A 19,413-nucleotide genomic window follows, 5' to 3' on the forward strand; every position below is an offset into this window, starting at 1 on the left:
TTTTCTTAAAATTACATTTTTTACTTCTTTATACATGAACAAGTATGTGCAACAACTGCATTTTACCTGCATTTTTTAAAAATTACCTTTTCAATTATTGATAAAAGCTTTGCCATGCTTATTTCACTCAAGTTTCAGTGAGTATTTTTAAAGTATACCTGGCAATAGAAGTAGTTTGATGTATGAAGACATCCTGGTTGCTTAATAAGTCATAGTACTCATGATCTCCTGCACATAGTGTTGGACCTTTAAATTTAAAAAATTAAATTTACATTTGTAATTCATGCTCATTTCTTGCCATAGTTCCTTTAAATTATTTGCTGTACCTGGTCCAACTTCAAAGCTTTTTTGAGAAATCCTGATTCATGATTGCCAGACTGCAACTTATAGCAAACCCATTGTTGGTGTCACATGGCCAAAGTAAATGGTAAGTTTGTGTAGTTACCAATTACAGTGCTCAACTTCTTAAAATAATGGTGTTTTGCTTCAAATCGCATGCACCAAGCACGAACTAGAAGGCCCATTCTACAAGTTTTAAATATGGTACCTTGCTATTTGAAGGGAATACTCCATTACTGTTTGATCTTACAATACCTGATTATAGCACTAGGAATGTGGACCATAAAATGCATTTTTTGGAATTATGCTGCAGTGGGGATAAAGCTCCTTGAACTTATTCTGGTGGTCATTGATTAGGACTTGAAGATATGCCACTTCCACTTTTCATATTACAGGTGAAAAGCAAAGAGATGTGATTTGTAGGAATCTAAGAAAAAGTTTCCATCGGTCATTTTCTGGAGGAACAATATTTCCAATTCGTAAGTTTGACAGTTTCCCTACAGCATGCCCAACTAAGGCAACTACATTTATGGTGTTGGCAATAAGGGGTTTTACGCTATTTCCGTCAACATTTTGGCCACCGACCAAATGATCACAGGTGGTTAGCAATGAAAAGGACGCTTTTTGAAGAACTGTTTGAATGTTGCTCAAACTCAAGTCACTCCGTTTTCGTGTGTGCAGCATTTGATCCCAGATTTCTGCGTTTATCTATGGCACTGACATACCCACACTGTTTTCAGGCTGATGGTACTTAGCCAATATGGTTTTAAGTTTATCGCTGGATAGCACCACGCCTCGTCTCTTGTTTGCAATGTTAGCCAAGTTGTCACAAATTCGTGGCCCAGCTGGGTCAGCCTCTGACAAATTGAGTTCAATCTGTATCATTAAACTCATTTTTATAACTGGTCTAACCTGATAAAGACGGTGTGCTGTTGACTCACCTACCATTTGCATTTTGGCGCAATCGTTATCCAAGAAAGCTTGTATGTCCGAGTCGGACGCTGTTAAGCTCACTGAATCCTCACAGGCTTCCATATCCGATTGGTTTTCTGAAGTCTCAATATTAAGACTATAGACAAATATTAAAATTTTAGTGGGTTAAAAAAATCTTAGTTTGGAAAATGTTTGGTCGTGCTCAGCACGACAAGGACGAGCTCTGGCTACGCCACTGCTTAATGTCCACTTTTACACATATAGGCGTAGGGGAGCTATCGTTTCTGTGGGGCAGTAATTGATTTCCCCAAATCACAATGGGAAGACGGAATTTTTGACTTGAAATTACACAAGATACTTTCTTTTTTCGCTTGAAAAATGTTGATAACTTGCCCGACTTTTGAGTCTTCAAACATACGCTTTGCTTGCAGAAATTAAATTGTTGGCTACATAAATATCAGAAGTTTATATACATAATTGCCGTTTGAAGTCGAATCTGCAGAGTCAATACTTTTTGCAGAAAGTCAAACACTCTCCAATCGAAATTACTAATTTATGGGATTTTATTGCTTGTTCATAATGACTAGAAAGTAACCATGTATGAAGTTTGAGTCAGAATCGCTGTTGCAATCCAAAATTTAATAGGCAGCAAGTTTTGTTTTAAGAGTAAGGTTGCTTAAAATAAAACTGAAATCAAGCTTGCAGCAATATACGTAGCTCTTTCCAGTTGTACAATTTCATAAATTAGTTTTCCATGCTTGAATTGTCGTTCACGAGACTCGAGATTAAAGGCTTATGAGCACGACAACGAGAATAGCATTGATTGATTTTATTCCTGTTTTATTCCCTTTTTTTCAACAGCATGAACAGCTCATGGAAGCTCTCCACAGTGAAGATTTGAATGGTCACACGCCAGCTCATGTTGCTGTATTGTACAGTCAAAGAAAGGTATTTGAAATCTTTCCCTTTCATCATAATCTGCTCTTTAAAGACGATGACGTAGAACCTCTTAAAAGTTGACAGTTTTTTCCGTGAACTCCTATATCTGTGACCGCCGGAAAGTGCAATTCGCCATAGCTGTCTGTCGTTATTTGAGCTTCTCTGATGAAGAACACTGCTAAATTTTGAAAAGTATAAAGAAATAACACAATGCCTACGATAAGAAAACAATGTTTGGTTTTCAATGCATAAGTTAAACCGTGTTTAAAGCAATATTAACAAAATCTGTTCGACGAGGAGCGGGACATTGCATCACATTTATGGTGTCAATGTGCTTCCACTTTTTTATACCATTCCTAATTTCCTTCGATTTTGGGCTTGCACTGATCTGCTCTTAACTTTCCTAAAGGTCTCCTCGGTTTGCATAAGCCTGTGCAAACATACTAAACATCTTTTGTTTATTAAATATAAATCTGGCGAAAATGTCAAGCGAACAAAATTATATGATCCACTCTGCTTCGCAGTTTCTAGTTTAATAATTGCTGTGTCTCTCCATCCCAAAAGCAATTTTCTTCTGCCGCCTCCTGGTCAAAAGCTTTCATTAAGCATCATGATTTTGTTCATATATTCTATTTTAACAAGAGCATCAATCAGTGAAATGCCTAAAAAAGTTTCCAACTTGTAAATATTAGCATATTTAGCCCATTGCCCGCAAGGTTTTTATGAAATAAACCATCTATCTGACTGCCTATCTATCTGACTAACTGAATCAATTTAACATGAACATCAGCTGCCAGCCATTAGGGGTTAGTTATTTATCCTTTTGATAAACAATAGCAGTTTGAATTATTGATATAAATTTTCATTTTGACCTATTTTTGGCTTCAACTTATAGATAGGTTCAATTCCAGTGGTGCAAAGCTTGCTTCGACTTGGTTGAACGACTCGTTTGATTTTTTTCTTCTGATAGCAACAGTACTATTTTCTTTTTATAGAGCCTACAAATTCTTACTGGTGTTGATGAGAATGTTTACGCTCTTCGTAACTCAAAGACTGGACAGATATTGATTCATTGTGCTGTTGATTCGTGCAATCCATATATCGTACAAGATATTCTTTCGGTTCGTCCAGAATCCCTCTTTGATAAAGATGATGATGGAAAAGCACCTCAGCATTATGCCGCTGCTCTTCGGGAATCCTTTCTTTTGGACTTTCTCCTCTCGCGCGGTGCAAATATTTTGGAAACGTATGTATAATTTGACAAAGACTTTTGGAGAGTTGTTGGTTAATTTACTTACATAAAACGTTTCCATAGTAGCTATAGTTAATTGTGAGGATGCACCTTTGCAAATAGTTATTGCGCTCGATGGACTCGAGAATATAGCTACTGATAAAGATAATGCAAGAGATTTTCTTACAGTTCTTTAAGTTTCAATTCGAAAATGTTTTTGGACATATGCATATTTGATTTTCAATATTTATATTGTTTGTTTGTAAATAAGGAAATATGAATTTACCTTCATCATAGTACCAAAGCTGTAGTTCTAAAGCACTTTAAAAAGAATAAGTCGCAACAAATTGAATCTCTTGTATGCACGATAATGAGCTATTTGCATCTACCTCATGAAGAACTGAATTTCTTTAGCTGTTCTATATAATTGCATAAATACAATTGATTTTTGAAAATCCCCAACAAAAAAACGATCTTTTTATGATTTAATTCCTAATTGATTTTATTATTAATTCTTAAAAAACTGTTTTAATTGTCACCATGAGCAATTCTCTTGTAAAACAAACTCTTTAGCGTAACTCGTGCTTAAAAATCGTACGCATGCTCAATATTATCTTCAACCTGCAAAGGAAGTAAATTCTCAAAAAGTTTATTTTTTAAAATAAAATATCAACAATTGGACGCCCCTGCTCTTGGCAAGGTAAAACAACAAAATTATATTTTATTTTATTGTCAGAGATAACAACAAGTCAAAATTGCTTCACGAAGCTGCTCAGGCTGGGTCTATATCCAACGTTGAATTGTTGGCGGTCGATGAAGTCACTCTCTTACATGCAACAGACATGGAAGAGAGAACACCATTACATGTTGCCTGTGCCAAAGGTTTCCAAAATATTGTCTCATTTCTACTGGAAAATGGTGCTGATCAACAAGCAAGAAGTACAGGTGGTAAAAACTGTCTGGAAGTCGCTATAATTCACAAACAAGAGTATGTCGTTAACGAGTTGCTGATGAGCATCTACTGGAAAGGCGTAAGTAACAGAATTTTTTATTGTAAAAATACAAAAAAGTGTTCCGCTGCTGAGTGGATAAATATCTACTTGATGTCTGGCGATTGCTCTGTTCATGTGGCAAGTGATTGTCAAATCACTTGCAACGTTATTAATCATTAAACGAAACAAAAAATTTGTGGCTCTGTGGTGGATTAGTGAAGCTCCTTTTTAATGGTACACCAAGAATAGCACAAGTTTCTTTTACAAAGAATGTCATTTATTAAATTCAAATTTCCTTAATTTAAGCTCATTTGTGATTGGAAGAATGGGGCGATGAAATGCTTTGCGTACCTTGCTGAGAAGATGCCCAATCAAGCCAAATTACTGCTAGATCGTTGTGTTGTGACCAGTGATCACAAGCGTCATTCGCTTGACTACAATGTTACGTATCTGTACGTCCAATTACTGGCGTTAAGAGTATTTAACACATGTCTGTTTCGACGTACCGACATTAATATATCAAGAATGCTAAAAGTGAGTCTGTCAGAATACGTACAGTGAACCTTAGCTTTGGCACTTCAACTGTTGTAATAAGGCCGAGAAAAGCGTTCGCCAAGAAAAGCGTTCGTATAGGTTTGGCGTCACATCTAGTTAAAAAAAATGCTTCCCATTTTGATCACTATACATTTAAAACTTGGTGCGCAAAACGTGCACACGATTTATCGCTAAAGAAAAGTAAACTAAGCTAGCTTTCAAGGCCGTAGCTTTGTGTTGTACACACAAGTAGCCGTAGTTACTTGTATGTCTGTAAGAGGGAGGGAGGACGGTGAATATTCGTGTTTACAATTGTGTACGTCTGATTTCTTTTGAAAGTAAGGAATCACAAAGGACAAGAATTTTTTTGTTTTTGTGCGACGAAACTCAATACAGTAAACATTTTAAGTTTGCTCAAAGTACTTTATTATTCAAGTTGATCCATGCCATCCAGTGCCTCAAAATCACTAGGGATCAACTCATAAATTGTGTTGTGCATCATGTGCATTATTTTTATGCTAAGCCAGACTGGACACTATAATGATTGTAAGGCACAACTTGAAGAACAATTCAGACAGTTAAATCTATTATGTTTAATAACATTCGGTTCGCGTTTGAAAGGGGTCGTTTCCATTTGCCAACATCATTTAACGCTTGGCTGAATCCCGGCTACCGTGCTCATGTAATCAGCCCCTTATTGTGTGCAAGTCCGCAAATTTGGATGATTATGACGAAGGTTTTCTCATGTACTATGCAAATGTCATCCAATACGGTGAATATTCCATTGTTCTTTCACTCCCAATGGAGTGGTAGCACACCATCTATAGTATGGCTAAATTGAAAAAAAACTTTAGTTTTCTTATAATCTCTTATACCACGGATGTGTTTGGTTACTGCTGAATTCAGATTTGTGAATGAAAAGAACAACAGCAAATGCAATGGCTGAGAGAGTGGGAAATAGAAGTTCACACGTTATCTTAGTTTATATTTTAGATAGTGTAAAGACCGTTCTTGTTCTCTGTTGTTTATTCATCACCACCTACACTGACACACGTTATCTTAGTTTATATTTTAGGTAGTGTAAAGACTGTTCTTGTTCTCTGTTGTTCATTCATCACTACCTACACTGACACACGTTATCTTAGTTTATATTTTAGGTAGTGTAAAGACTGTTCTTGTTCTCTGTTGTTCATTCATCACTACCTACACTGACACACGTTATCTTAGTTTATATTTTAGGTAGTGTAAGACTGTTCTGGTTCTCTGTTGTTTAGTTGTCACTACCTACACTGACACACGTTATCTTAGTTTTTATTTTAGGTAGTGTAAAGACTGTTCTTGTTCGCTGTTGTTCATTCATCACTCATCACTACCTACACAGACACATGTTTTCTAAGTTTATCTTTTACATAATGTAAAGACTGCTCTTGTTCTCTGTTGCATTCGTTTGTCACTACCTACACTGACATGCACAAGTTATCTTTAGTATTATTTATGTGGTAAGAAAACCGTTTCAATATGTCTGAAGTTTGTTCATTTTTACCTGCCTTAAAAACGATATATTAGGAAATCATCTTTTTCTGTTAACGTTTTACTTTGTCATATCGTATTGTATAGCCGTTGTATAGAGCGTCTTGTCATTTTTTGCAATTCCAAAAATTTTATATTTTTTTCAGGTTTTGCGGCGTAGCTTACTTCATGGCGTTTGCATATGCAGTAATGTGGATGCCTGGGGTAAGTATATGTTACAATGGTTTGTTTGAAGGGGAGGGCCCCCGATCGAGGATCTAAATTTTCATGATTACATGCAAACATATGTTCGTAAGTCGTGAGATTGAGGTCGGATTATTTTAGTGATTGCGGCCAAGAATCACACACACATTTGTATATCATTGTTATACAGAATTTGTGAAAACTTGTAGCTGCATAACCATTGTACATGTGTATATTGTTAAAATTTATTTGCGTTCACATATTTTGGTAAAAATAAACCACTCACATATAATCAAATTTGAGTGTAATTGGCATGTATAAGCTGATTATGACCTCCTTTATACTTATACCTTCCGTGCCAAGTTTCAATTAAAGAACCAAAATTTATAGAAATCCCTGGTATTATATGCATGACTCATGGCTGCTAATTGCCTGTCGAGGTTGTATTTATGATCATATAGGCTGTGGGCTACAGCCTAAATGAATCACAATCTTTGTAGCCGCTAAATGAGAAAGTTTGGCAATTTCTGGCAAAGTTGATAAAATTGGGTCAAAAATTAGTTATGAAACGTATATGGGCAAAAAATATTTTTGTGAAAAGATGGCAATGTTTAGAAAGAGCTGTTAATGTTTACGTGGATACGTGTACTTTTGTAAAAGACATCTCTACATGCAGACTACGATTATATTAACACTGGATGTGGCTGTGAAACAAGCCACTTGCCCATACATATATATAGCTACGCTTTAATTGCATCTGAGGCAAGTGTTAATTAGCTTGTTTGATTACCAAATTGCAATTGCTCATGAGCACAATGAGAATTCTAATGAAGACTTAATGCATCTTTAAGTCATGTGGCGATTTTCACATCGTTTTTGCTTATCTAATTCACAACTCTTCAATATCGTCTTATCGTTGTAACTATTAAATCACAATAGAATTAGCTAAGAAACGCTGATGGGGGTAAAAACAATTTCTTTTCGCGTTATTTTTGCCGCCATTTTCATGTATACATATGTTGTTATGATAGCTTTATGAAGCAATTTATATGAAAAAGTTTCAGAGGGCGACAGTCATAAATCTTCGTTGCCATTATTTCATGGGAGTTTGATTTTTTTACATTATCAGCTGTTTTTAACGTTTAGCGACTGAGTATAACAGTTTTTGCGGCGAGCAAAAATTATCTTTTTATTCTTGTGCGTTCATTTTTAATTTTTAATTTTAAATTGCTCAAAACATTTCTGATATTACATATGCATTAAACGCAACTGTATGGTAATTAACGGTCGAGATCTTTGAAAGATTTTTTATGCATATAAAATGCCGTTTGCCCTATACATTTTTGCCTTCAAATGTCAATTATATACATAGAAATATATGGGACTGCACTTAAGAGATGTAGCTAGTTCGCTTACCAGCTGCGAAACTTTGGTTACATGTAAATTTTCAATCGCGCGCGCAATTTTATCCAAACTACGTTTTACATAAAATGTACGCACCGATCTGAACAGCAAAGGCACTTTGTTGAAGAAAAATACATTGCAGTCTTATTCATTTGGTTTTAATACGAATATATAGGCCAGAAAATGTTTGTGTATGTCAGCGAGGCATTTCATACATAGATTTGAGGACTGTTTGCGTGCACCATTCTGTGCATTTTGGTTTCATCACTTTCAAAGGCTGACATTTTTTAATCAACGACAAACAAATATACAGATATTGTGCAGCAATTCTGGATGAGGTCAGACATATTTTATATACTTAACAAAGCAGCCGAAAGAACAGTTTCCAAAGTCCCACGCTCGTTCAGATGATTGAAAAATGATATTTCATACAAAATGAGGCATTTAACGGTTTGAGTTTTTAATTAGCAATTAATAACAGCTATATGTTTTTTGTATCGTAAAATGCTCCGATATTGTTCTTCCGTGAAGGTGCCTGGCGATCAGTTGTTCTGGCATCTTCAGCGAATAAACTCTTATTTTTTATCTGAATATTATTAGCCATGTAGCTACATGTGTTGGCCTTAAATTGTACCTCGTGAACTTTCTGTCCGCGAGCTTAAGAACAAAAAGCTATATGAATAACGCAAACTCCTAAATATATATGACAAATTGTTTGCACCTTTTTCAGTTCCATTTAAATCGATTATGAAAATCGTCGTTAATTTTATATTGCCAATTCACATTTGCACGGTCTCTCTGCGGTAAATGAAAAATATTAGCTAAAGAGAATTGATTGCAACTTTTTCGGGTAATATTATTAGAGGCATGTATCTATAAATGAAAAATAAACGGATTTAATGGGAATAATTCTTGAGTGCAGACTGGATCTTGAAGTTTTTTATAACATAGCTAGTATATGAAGAAGTCTATAGACTTCGTTTTAGCTAAAAGTATTAAACGATTGATTTTTATCGAATCGTTTAATTACACACACACATATATATATATATATATAAATATCCTCATTCTGATGAAGGCTAGAAGCAACGAGTCGAAAGCTCAATAAAAAATCAATTGAAAATCCGGAGAAACTTTTATCTTTTCAATATGAACATAATAGCCCAACAAAATACTTTTAAAAAAGCCATTACAATAATAAAATAGAGAAGGATTTATTAATTACGTTTCGTCTTTAACTTAAGACATCTTCAGATTAATGAGTTAATATATATATACACGAGGTTTTAATACAAGCATATAATATAATATGGGGTGTTAAATTACATGTGAGAGGAGTAGGAAATTTAGATGACGGAATTAAGTGAGAATGGCGGTATATTAAAGAAGGTGAAGGGGGATTGAGTTGCCTTGGGTGTTAAGAGAGGGTTTAAGTTTGGATATAAGAAGGCTTTCATGAATCATAAGGTCATATTTGTCGGAGGAGGAAAGAGAATTGAGAAATCATTAAAATCGGCGGGTGAGATGTATTTATATGAGAAAGAACTGCAGATGGTGGTGGACATAGGAAAGCTTCCTGTTAAGGAGAGATGTGTTCTGATATTCTGGTGTGTAAATGTCGCGTGGTTTGACCCACATACGATGCAGAGCAGCATCGACACTTGAATGAGTATACAACACCAGATCTCAGGAGCTTGGGAACCCTATCCTTAAAAGGAAAGAAAGAGGAGAGACGCCTGGAAGAACGAAAGACAAAGCGAACGTTGATATGAGGAAAGGCAGCATTGCAGAGTCGAGTGATTTGAGTGCGAATCTGAAGACAGTGTAGGCCAGTGAAAGGAGACAGAAGTACATGATTTTCTTAGGGCAGTGTGAATAGGATCTTTGGGTTCAAATGTATTGTTGAGGAAGCGGTGAACATGATTGTCAAATATGTATGAAGGGAAGTTGTTTAAGGTGAACAATTTTCTAACGACTTCTAGTTCGGTATGAAAGTGTTCATAGCTGGAGCAGAGGTTGAAAATTCTGTGAAGTAAAGAGGAGATCAAAGAGCGTTTGTATTGAATGGGAATGAAACTATGGAAATTGGTGAAGAGGCCAGTGAAAGTGGGTTTACGATACACGGAGGTGGAAAACTTGCCGTTTGAGCGAGTTATTTTTACGTCAAGAAAGGGGAGCGTGTTGTCTTTTTCCAGTTCAGATGTAAAGGAGATGTTAGGATGTTGGTGGTTGAGATAGTTAAGGAAAAGAGGTATGTGATCCAATGATCGGAAGAGTAGAAAGCAATCATCAACGTAACGTTGGTAAAGAAGGGGTTTGAAGGTGGAGGGACAGTTGTGAAGCCATGAATTTTCATTGAAGGCCATAAATATGTTCGCAAATATCTTTTATGTACTCAATGCCTGGATTACAAATTTTCAAACTTATATATATATATATATATATGTGTGTAGTGGTGTAGAGAAAAATCACAGAACTACAGATTCATCCCGACAAGCCTGTTTCGTGATTGCTCACTCTTCAGGGATTTAAAACTTCCTATATATATATATATATATATATTATATATGTGTAGTGGTGTTGAGAAAATACACAAAACTACAATTTCATCCCGACAAGCCTGTTTCGTGATTGCTCACTCTTCAGGGGATTTAATGAATAAAATACTTAAATGCTTAAAATATATATACAAGATGATGACGGAAGTTAGTGTATTAATCAAGGTGTATAATTTCAAGTTAGATGACGGAAGTTAGAGTATTAATTACGGTGTATGGTTACAAATTACATAGGAGTGTATACAAATTACTATGGTTACAAATTACATATTCACGCTCTGCTCTTGGGCATCGAGCACTGTTTTATACGGAAAATCACAAATTATAAACTTCTACGAATAAACCAACCTGCCGACTTATCAACCCAACAAAATCTGAAGTTGGTAAAATTAGCAAGAAAATATTGGACAGAATTAACAGCAACATCATAAAAACAACCTCATACAACCAATGGAAAAACTCATCATCTGTGATCCAGTGGTTCAAATCTATCAAACACAAAAAAAACGTCACCTTCATATCCTTCGACATCGTAGACTTTTACCCATCCATTAATCAAGACCTACTAAACAAAGCACTGGATTTTGCCTCAACCTACGACAACATCACAAACGCCGAAAAAAACATCATTATACACGCTAAGAATTCATTCCTTATTCACAACAAACAACCCTGGCAAAAGAAATATAACTCTACATTCGACGTCACAATGGGTAGCTTCGACGGAGCTGAGACATGCGAACTCGTAGGAAGCTACCTCCTTTCTCAACTACAAAACATCACAACAGACATAGGACTTTATCGAGACGACGGACTTGCCATTTCAAACACCACACCACGAGAAACAGAGAACATTAAAAAGGAAATATGCCGGATATTCAACAACAATGGACTACGCATAACTATTGAAGCAAACAAAAAAATCATCAACTTCCTTGACATCACCTTCAATCTTAACAATTTTTCATATCGCCCTTACACAAAACCCAACTCTTCTCTCCAATACGTCCACAGCGAAAGCAACCATCCACCAACCATAACGAAGAACATACCCGACGCCATCAACAAACGTCTATCTTCACTATCATCCGACAAAGCATCATTTGACCAAATAACTGCACCATACCAAAAAGCACTCGACGAAAACGGATACCAATACACATTAAAATTCGACTCAGACGCTACTACCAAACGGAAAAACAGACTTCGACAAAATATACTTTGGTACAACCCTCCATTCAGCAAAAACGTCTACACGAACATTGGCCACAAATTCCTTTCATTAATCGACAAACACTTCCCCATGGACCATAAACTCAGGAAAATATTCAACCGTAACACCATCAAACTCAGCTACAGCTGCATGAACAATATCGAACAAATAATCAACAACCATAACAAACATATATTGAGAACATCAGACAAAACTAACGACAACACCGCGAACAAAAAGACACTTACAAAAACATGCAACTGCCGACAAAAACAAAACTGCCCACTTAACGGAAATTGCCTGCAGTCATCCGTTGTTTACCAAGCTACTGTAAAACGCAAAGACAATAACACAACTGAGACGTACATTGGACTTACAGAAAACGAATTTAAGACTAGACATAGAAATCACACTGCCTCTTTCCGCCACAAAAAACTACGAAACTCGACCGAGCTCAGTAAGCACATTTGGACCCTTAAAGACAGCAATATCGACCACGACATCTCATGGAGCATCATCACACACAGCAAACCATACAACAGCACCAGTAAAAGATGCAACCTTTGCCTCAAAGAAAAATTCTTCATCCTCTACCAACCATCCAAATCATCCCTCAATAAACGCAACGAACTCGTTTCCTCTTGTCGCCATAGATCCAAAACACTCCTATGTAATTTGTAACCATACACCGTAATTAATACTCTAACTTCCGTCATCTAACTTGAAATTATACACCTTGATTAATACACTAACTTCCGTCATCATCTTGTATATATATTTTAAGCATTTAAGTATTTATTCATTAAATCCCCTGAAGAGTGAGCAATCACGAAACAGGCTTGTCGGGATGAAATTGTAGTTTTTGTGTATTTTTCTCAACACCACTACACATATTCACGCTCTGCTCTTGGGCATCGAGCACTGTTTTATACGGAAAATCATAAATTATAAACTTCCTATATATTATATATGTTGATAGGAATCATATGCATGCACTCGTGTATCTGTTACTGTGCTTACCAAAAATTCTTTAAAAACTGACATTTGGTCATGTAGAGACTTAAAACTAATATAGTTACTTAATTATCCGAAAGATTTCTGCCTTGCAAAATTTCTTCTTGCACCGTCGCTTATTTATGAATTTATTGCTCATTGACTTTTTGAATAGTTCTTTAATCAAACTTTCATATGTATTTCACAAGTCTTTGATTTCGGCGCTATATAAGAGCGTTTTCTACATCATTGATGGGACATTTGCGCGCAGTTTTTCGTCGTAGTAAATTGAAATAAAGTTATCTATTAGACGACCAAATTGCATCGCGTAGTATCACTAAAAAGGAAATTGATTTCTCATCGAAATTCTCTTGAGAACATGATTGCAGCAATTTAACGAAGGCTCGAACGAATTATCTTGCAACTAATTACATTTACCTGTATGTTATATTCTTTCTAAAAGGAGCTGCCCGATTTCACTTTAATGGGTGATCTCCCATGTGTACGCGTGCGCACTGAACGTGTGCCCATTTCGACACTATATCAATAGTTCAGCAGCTGCTAGTTTACACTCTGGTCAATTTTCTTTTTTTATGTGCGCGCCTTGTTTAATATGAGTACTCGCATTTGTATAAATTGAACACATGAGACAATTGCTTAAATTGTCCAACTACGTGCGAAGATCATATTTTCATTTAATTTCAAACACCGCACTGCATATAACATTCTTTCAAACGCAGAATATCTCTCACAGTTTTTCGACACTCATTCTGGGCTTGTCAAGAAAGGAAATCTGATTTTGAAAAGAAAGAATATTCGCCGTCACTAAGGTACATATGCGAATGTGGATTTTTTTGAAATCATTTTTTTTTCAAATACCAACTCACAGCCGTAGATTTTCTGTCTACATGAGAAACGTTTTTTTTATGATCTTTAAATTAAAAGATATTTGACTCAGTTTAATTTTCCCAACTATAAAAATCAGCTGGAAAAGTTTAGTTATAGCTGTCTTAGAATGAACATGTTGTGTTCTGTTACCTGATATTTCTAGAAGAAATAAATTTTATTTGTCACCAATACGAAACTCTACTCTTTGTGTATATCATTGATCTTTCTTCCCGCCGCATCACAGTTGATATTTATCCTCTCATTTATAATGTCTCTGAAATATTTTTTTTATCTTGCGATAACGTAAAATCTTCATATACTTTACACCGTGTTTACTTTTTTATAAGTCGAACATGAATTTAAATTACGATTATGAATATCGTCCGGTTATACCGGAGTATGTACCGACCATTTTGAATAGTTCTGCTTTGAGAGATCGCTTACCAGTCGAGTGTCATCTTCTCTATCCAAGTTTGCCTCATTTTCATAAATCACACACTTCATCTGAAGCTCTAAATGTGAGTCTCCAAATGGAGTCGAGTTGGACTTCAGTTAAATCTTTCTCCTTGAAGTTTTAGTCTAATAACTTTATCGCAAGTGATCTTAATTCTATTTGTTTTCCGTATTTCAGAATGCCACATTATTGAGAACGCCTTATTCGCCATATCATTATGCAGTCTATCAATTTCACAATGAAGAGCGAGAAACCGCGTCGTCACATTCGATTAGCAAGCGTTCGAGAAAATCTGCCTTTCTGCCCGTAACCAAAGGTCGCCTGGATTCATCTGTATTACAAGGGTTAGCCCATAGCTCTAATTAAAAAAAAATTATATTCAGTATCTTTCAAGCATTCTAACTCGAATCCTGAAAATTCAGATCATCGAGTTTGTACCTGTAACTTTACACCACCATCTTCACAATTTCCGAACAACCATCTTTCACCCGCGTCAGAAATCTACAACTGGGTTTGCTGTAAAAGTGACGGCCTTGTACGCCCACCCGAATACAATCCGATGGATATTCGAATGTCAATGTTCACGACACAATCGTATCCGATGATGACTCGATTACTTAAAGATAAGGAAAAGAGACGAGCACCAAAACGGTTACAATGCTCTCAATGTGAAAAATCATTCGGCAAGTCGTCACACCCTCGTAACCACTTTCGAACGCACACGGGAGATCGGCCTTACAAATGTGAGCACTGTGACAAGGCTTTTACGCAGTATTCAAACTTGCGGACTCACACGAGAATCCATACGGGAGAGAAACCTTAGCGCTGCACACATTGCAACAAGCGATTCACGCCAGCTGTCACGTTGCGCAGTCATACGAGAACTCATATGGGAGAAAAAGACTACCCTTGTAAACAATGTCCGAGAACATTTTCTTTCATATCTGCTTTAAAGGCGCATGCGCTGATGCACAAAGACGTGCAGGCAACGTCAGCCGATAAGATGAAACATGAATTGGTCAAACATCATTGGTCATCAAGTTTCAACGCTTTTTTTAAAGTTATTTATATTTCGAGAGGTCTCGATAGCTTTTTTTTTTTGCCGTGTGACTTGAATTGAAAGGTTTTTATTATTCATCTTCAGATTAAAAAGTACGATGAATTTACATTGATTTTCTATATATTTATCATACTATACTAAGAATGACATGTTAACTTTATTATATATATATTTACAAGATCTAGCAATAGAAGATTGTTTATGACGTTTGGTCCGGGATAAAATACTATAAGTTTTCTTTTGGATAAGGTACTAAAAAGTTGCATGGATGATCAGGCTCCTCTATAATCCTTTTGATCTCTTAGATTGTTGCTAGTTCACGTCTGCTCAATGAGGGCAAGTATTTTTTATCTAGTTGTAAAATTTTTAAACTTCTTTGTACACCTTCAATTTCTTGCTGTAAAAAATGTGGAAGTCCTGCCCAGACTGCCGATGCATACTCTAATACTAGTCTTATTTTTGATGTATATGTCAATAATCCAACATCTGAAGGTATTTGAGACTTCGTACAAAGTCGAAGATGATGTAGTCTTTTATTTGCCTTGCATGTAATCTGGTGTACATGTTCATTCCATTTAAGATCATTTTGACATGTTACGCCGAGAAGTTTGAAATTATTAACTCTTTCTATTTCCTCTTCACCAATAAATATGGGGGGGGGAGGGTTCTTGTATTGAGTCCGTAAAGCATATCCACATATCCTTTGTTTTTTTCGGATTCAGAGCCATTCTGTTATTATCAGCCCATTTCCGTAATTCGTCGACTACTTTTTGAATGGAACTGCATTCACCTCTTTTGACAATCTGATCCTGAGTGCAATTATCCGCATATTTACTTGTATTAGCATCTATTTCTTTAGGAATATCGTCCTCTAAATCATTTATATATACATTAAAGAACACTGGTGATACGACAGCGCCTTGTACGCCCAAAGGGCAAGGTTGGATGGATGACATGGCTCCTTGTAGGTTGACTTGTTGCGTTCTTCCTGTCAAAAAACTTCGAATCCATTGCCAGAAAGATTTATTAATTTCCATAGATGCTAATTTTTGTATTAATATGTTGTGATTCACAATGTCAAACGCCTTTCGAAAATCTATAAATAGTACGTGAACTCCCTTTCTTCCTAATCGAGAATTTTCTGTTGCATTATACCAATTTTGTGTCATAGATATTAGAGCAGATACAGTAGATCGGCCATGAGTAAAGGCATGTTGGTTATTCTTTATTTTGAAATCTGATTTATTCAAATGGAATTGAAGTTTGTCTATTACTTTAGCCATTTGAGGAAGGACAGGTATAGGTCTGAAGTCATTTTCAACATTGCTTGGATTATTCACTTTAGCAACTGGAGTTATTAGTGCATGCTTATATTGGCTGGGGTACTTGCATTGTTTTATACTTGTGGTTACTATATTGTGTACGACTGGTGCAAGATCTTCGCAAAAACGTTTAAGTATCCATGCCGGAATTTTGTCATCTCTGCTCCTAATTTTTTCGTGGCTGACGTTTACTTGTTTCAGTTACGGTTAGTTTTGAATAGCTGGACTTTGTATTCCTCTTTATCTAAATCCCTTAAAAGTTAACCAGCTTTATGGATTATATTGAGGCCGATGATAAATTTTTTCTCGTGTAATCTCTTGCATCGTTTAATTACATGTATTTTTGTTCCACCTCTTATATATTCTAATGACAATAAACCTGAAATCTTTGGTCATAGCACATCGTTTAGCTACATATGTGGGGGAGGGATGTGTAAGGAAAATTAGTTTGCAAAAAAATTCAAACGTATTCTTGCTTATTTAACACTTAGAGCACAGCATTATGCCCACCGCTGCAAACTCGTTCTCTTGTTGTTTTAACTATCTTCTTGTTAATCATTTCAGAGATCAATCTCTTTTCAATATTCCGAGGCGATCCTGTGAAACTTTTCAACATGGATCGATGCAAGATTTGCGTCTACTATTCAATGTTTACCTGATCTAGTTGTTTTTAGCTTGTCACGAATATAGAAAACTATTGTATCAGGCATGTATTGCAAATGAGAAATGTCTGATTTTGCTAGGGTTTGGCACATCTGTGCTGTTATTAAAGCAAGTAAAGTTGTTAGTTTTTCAGTTAGATCTTCGAGACACAAGACGGGAGGGTAATCGGCGGATTGAAATATCTGAGCACACCGCCCACATCTCAAACTTGTGTATAACGTGTTAATGACGGTTTCAACTCAAAGATACCTTTAAGAAAAGTATTATCAAAAGGTGCTCCCCAAACATGCGGTCATTATTTAGCACTAAGATAGATGATAGTGCTGAGCGTGCTGTATTTATTGCACTATAACCAAGGTTTTGGCGGTGTAGCTCAGTCAGAAATCCAAACCTCCAGCAATCCAGCATTTTCACTTGAAATATGCTGCTCATCACAGAACGTTTTCCACCTGGAAAGATAGGAGTTATATTGTGTGCTTGTGTTGTTTCTTCAAGACGCTAACATTACATTAATTGTGCCCTGATGTGGTTCGATCCTTGTTGATTTTTCCCGGATACTAGGCAAACCAGAATGCCTAACGATTTGTGCAAGGATGGATTACATGTGGTGTCTCTGGTAGACTGAGAAGAGACCGTTCCGGTTTCAAGTAGACTGGGTCTCGAATGCACATATTCATTGCTTTCGAGTACCACGACTGTATGGGCCACTTTGGAAGTATGCATACTCCCGTTGCCGCCAGTTCTTGAATGTTTTGTAAAAAAGGTCCTATTGCACTAAACGGAGGGAAACATAAAACTTCATATTGGATATTTCAACTGAGAATACGTTAACTGCCTTAGCCTCTGGGTTATGTCAGTAAAATATATAAGTAGGGAACTGTGTGTTCAGTCGTGAAGGAAACACGTCCGTGTGGGGGGAAAAAATTAAGCTTTAATAATGCCTCATTAAGGTGTTCCCACTTAAGCATCCACTCAGTATTAAATTGTCTATTTCTTGATTGAAAATCTTCGTCAGTATTTTCAATCCCTAGGACGTAAGCTGCACTAAGCTGTTTCTTACGCTCCATACACCTTCCCAAATTCTCTTACCTAAATTATTGCATTGCAGGGAATGACTCGAACCCATGTGATTAACAATAGCTACAGCGTGGTGTTATCTAGTCGTACTCTTATGTGCGTGTTTTTCAGCGACTTGCAATATGTTTGCAATCCCAGGCATAAAGCTAAAAGCTCTAGATAATTTATGTGGTTATTTTTCTCGTATAAGTTCCAAGTTCCCCCAGTCAGGTCATCATAAAACACTGCCCCTCAGCCAGTAAGAGAGGCATCAGTTGTTATAAAATATGATGGTTGACCGTGTGTAATTAAATTGTATGCCTTATCGATATTTCCTATCCACCACATTATCTCATGGCTAGATGCATCATTCAAACACAATGCATCGTCGAAATTCCCTTTCGACGTCCGAAGTGCATGTGTCTTATTTGCTTCGAGTGCACGATAAAAAAGTGGCCCATGCATCACGCCAGGGCGAGATGCTATCAGTTTACCTATTAATTGTATTAAATCTTGAATTGTCACGCGATCCGAATTTAAGATAATTTCACAGTTGCTCTTTATGGTAGCTCGTTTCTCTGCAGTTAGGCATATAGTCATGTCAGTCGAGTTTACAACAAATTCTAACAGCGTGATAATTTCATTTAGGTTAAGAGCATATTTTTCGGGGTGAATGATAAAGCCTAATGCGTCAAACTTTTTCAAAGTAGCAATTACACAAACTACGCACTCGTTATATGTTTTACCTTGGAGGAAGAGGTCATCAATGTAATTAGCAATCGTTCTAGGGCAACTGGAGAACCCATTTGGCAAACAAGTAAGTTGGTATAGAACCCGCTTCCATATAAATCGAAGGAATGTTCGATCTGCAGCGTCAACCGCAAGAGAAAAATAAGCATCTTTAATGTCTAGAGATGCCATGTAACAATTTTGTTCTATCAAGTTCGTAATAGATTGAAAAGTTTCCATTTGAAGTGGTGGCAAGTCGTGAAATCATTCAACATTTTTAAATTAAGAATAAATCTGTAACGACCATCCTTCTTTGGTCTAATGAAAACATTCGAAATGAACTCACCTTCGCAAGCTGTTTCAATGATTCCGTGTGATAGCGTTAGCGCTAC

At 36.3% G+C, this 19,413-nt stretch overlaps 1 protein-coding gene across 5 annotated transcripts; it reads left to right on the forward strand.

Moving 5' to 3' along the window:
* Positions 1-1,707: 1,707 nt before the first annotated feature.
* Positions 1,708-15,435, forward strand: LOC124447525 (serine/threonine-protein phosphatase 6 regulatory ankyrin repeat subunit C-like). 5 transcript variants are annotated; one of them, XR_006948744.1, is made up of 8 exons: positions 1,709-2,220; positions 3,207-3,457; positions 4,179-4,473; positions 4,741-4,968; positions 6,645-6,702; positions 13,604-13,679; positions 14,369-14,535; positions 14,614-15,435. XR_006948744.1 is itself a non-coding variant. In XM_046998484.1 (7 exons), exons 1-6 carry the CDS (start codon positions 2,068-2,070, stop codon positions 13,676-13,678), a joined length of 1,074 nt encoding a protein of 357 aa, XP_046854440.1. In that variant the 5' UTR covers positions 1,709-2,067; the 3' UTR covers position 13,679; positions 14,369-15,435. The 5 variants fall into 5 exon arrangements, 4 of the variants coding, with proteins under 4 accessions (XP_046854442.1, XP_046854440.1, XP_046854439.1 ...); XM_046998484.1 differs by having other exon boundaries at positions 13,590-13,679; positions 14,369-15,435; XM_046998483.1 differs by having other exon boundaries at positions 14,369-15,435.
* Positions 15,436-19,413: the final 3,978 nt, after the last annotated feature.

Source organism: Xenia sp. Carnegie-2017, unplaced genomic scaffold (assembly GCF_021976095.1).
Source record: "Xenia sp. Carnegie-2017 unplaced genomic scaffold, XeniaSp_v1 HiC_scaffold_22, whole genome shotgun sequence".
Taxonomy (NCBI): Eukaryota; Metazoa; Cnidaria; class Anthozoa; order Malacalcyonacea; family Xeniidae; genus Xenia; species Xenia sp. Carnegie-2017.

Coding starts and splice junctions, on each gene's coding strand:
- LOC124447525 (XM_046998483.1), top strand. CDS start 2,068: ATGAGCACGACAACGAGAATAGCATTGATTGATTTTATTCCTGTTTTA. Junction 4,474..4,740: donor TGAGCATCTACTGGAAAGGC/GTAAGTAACAGA, acceptor CCTTAATTTAAG/CTCATTTGTGATTGGAAGAA. Junction 6,703..13,603: donor CAGTAATGTGGATGCCTGGG/GTAAGTATATGT, acceptor TATCTCTCACAG/TTTTTCGACACTCATTCTGG.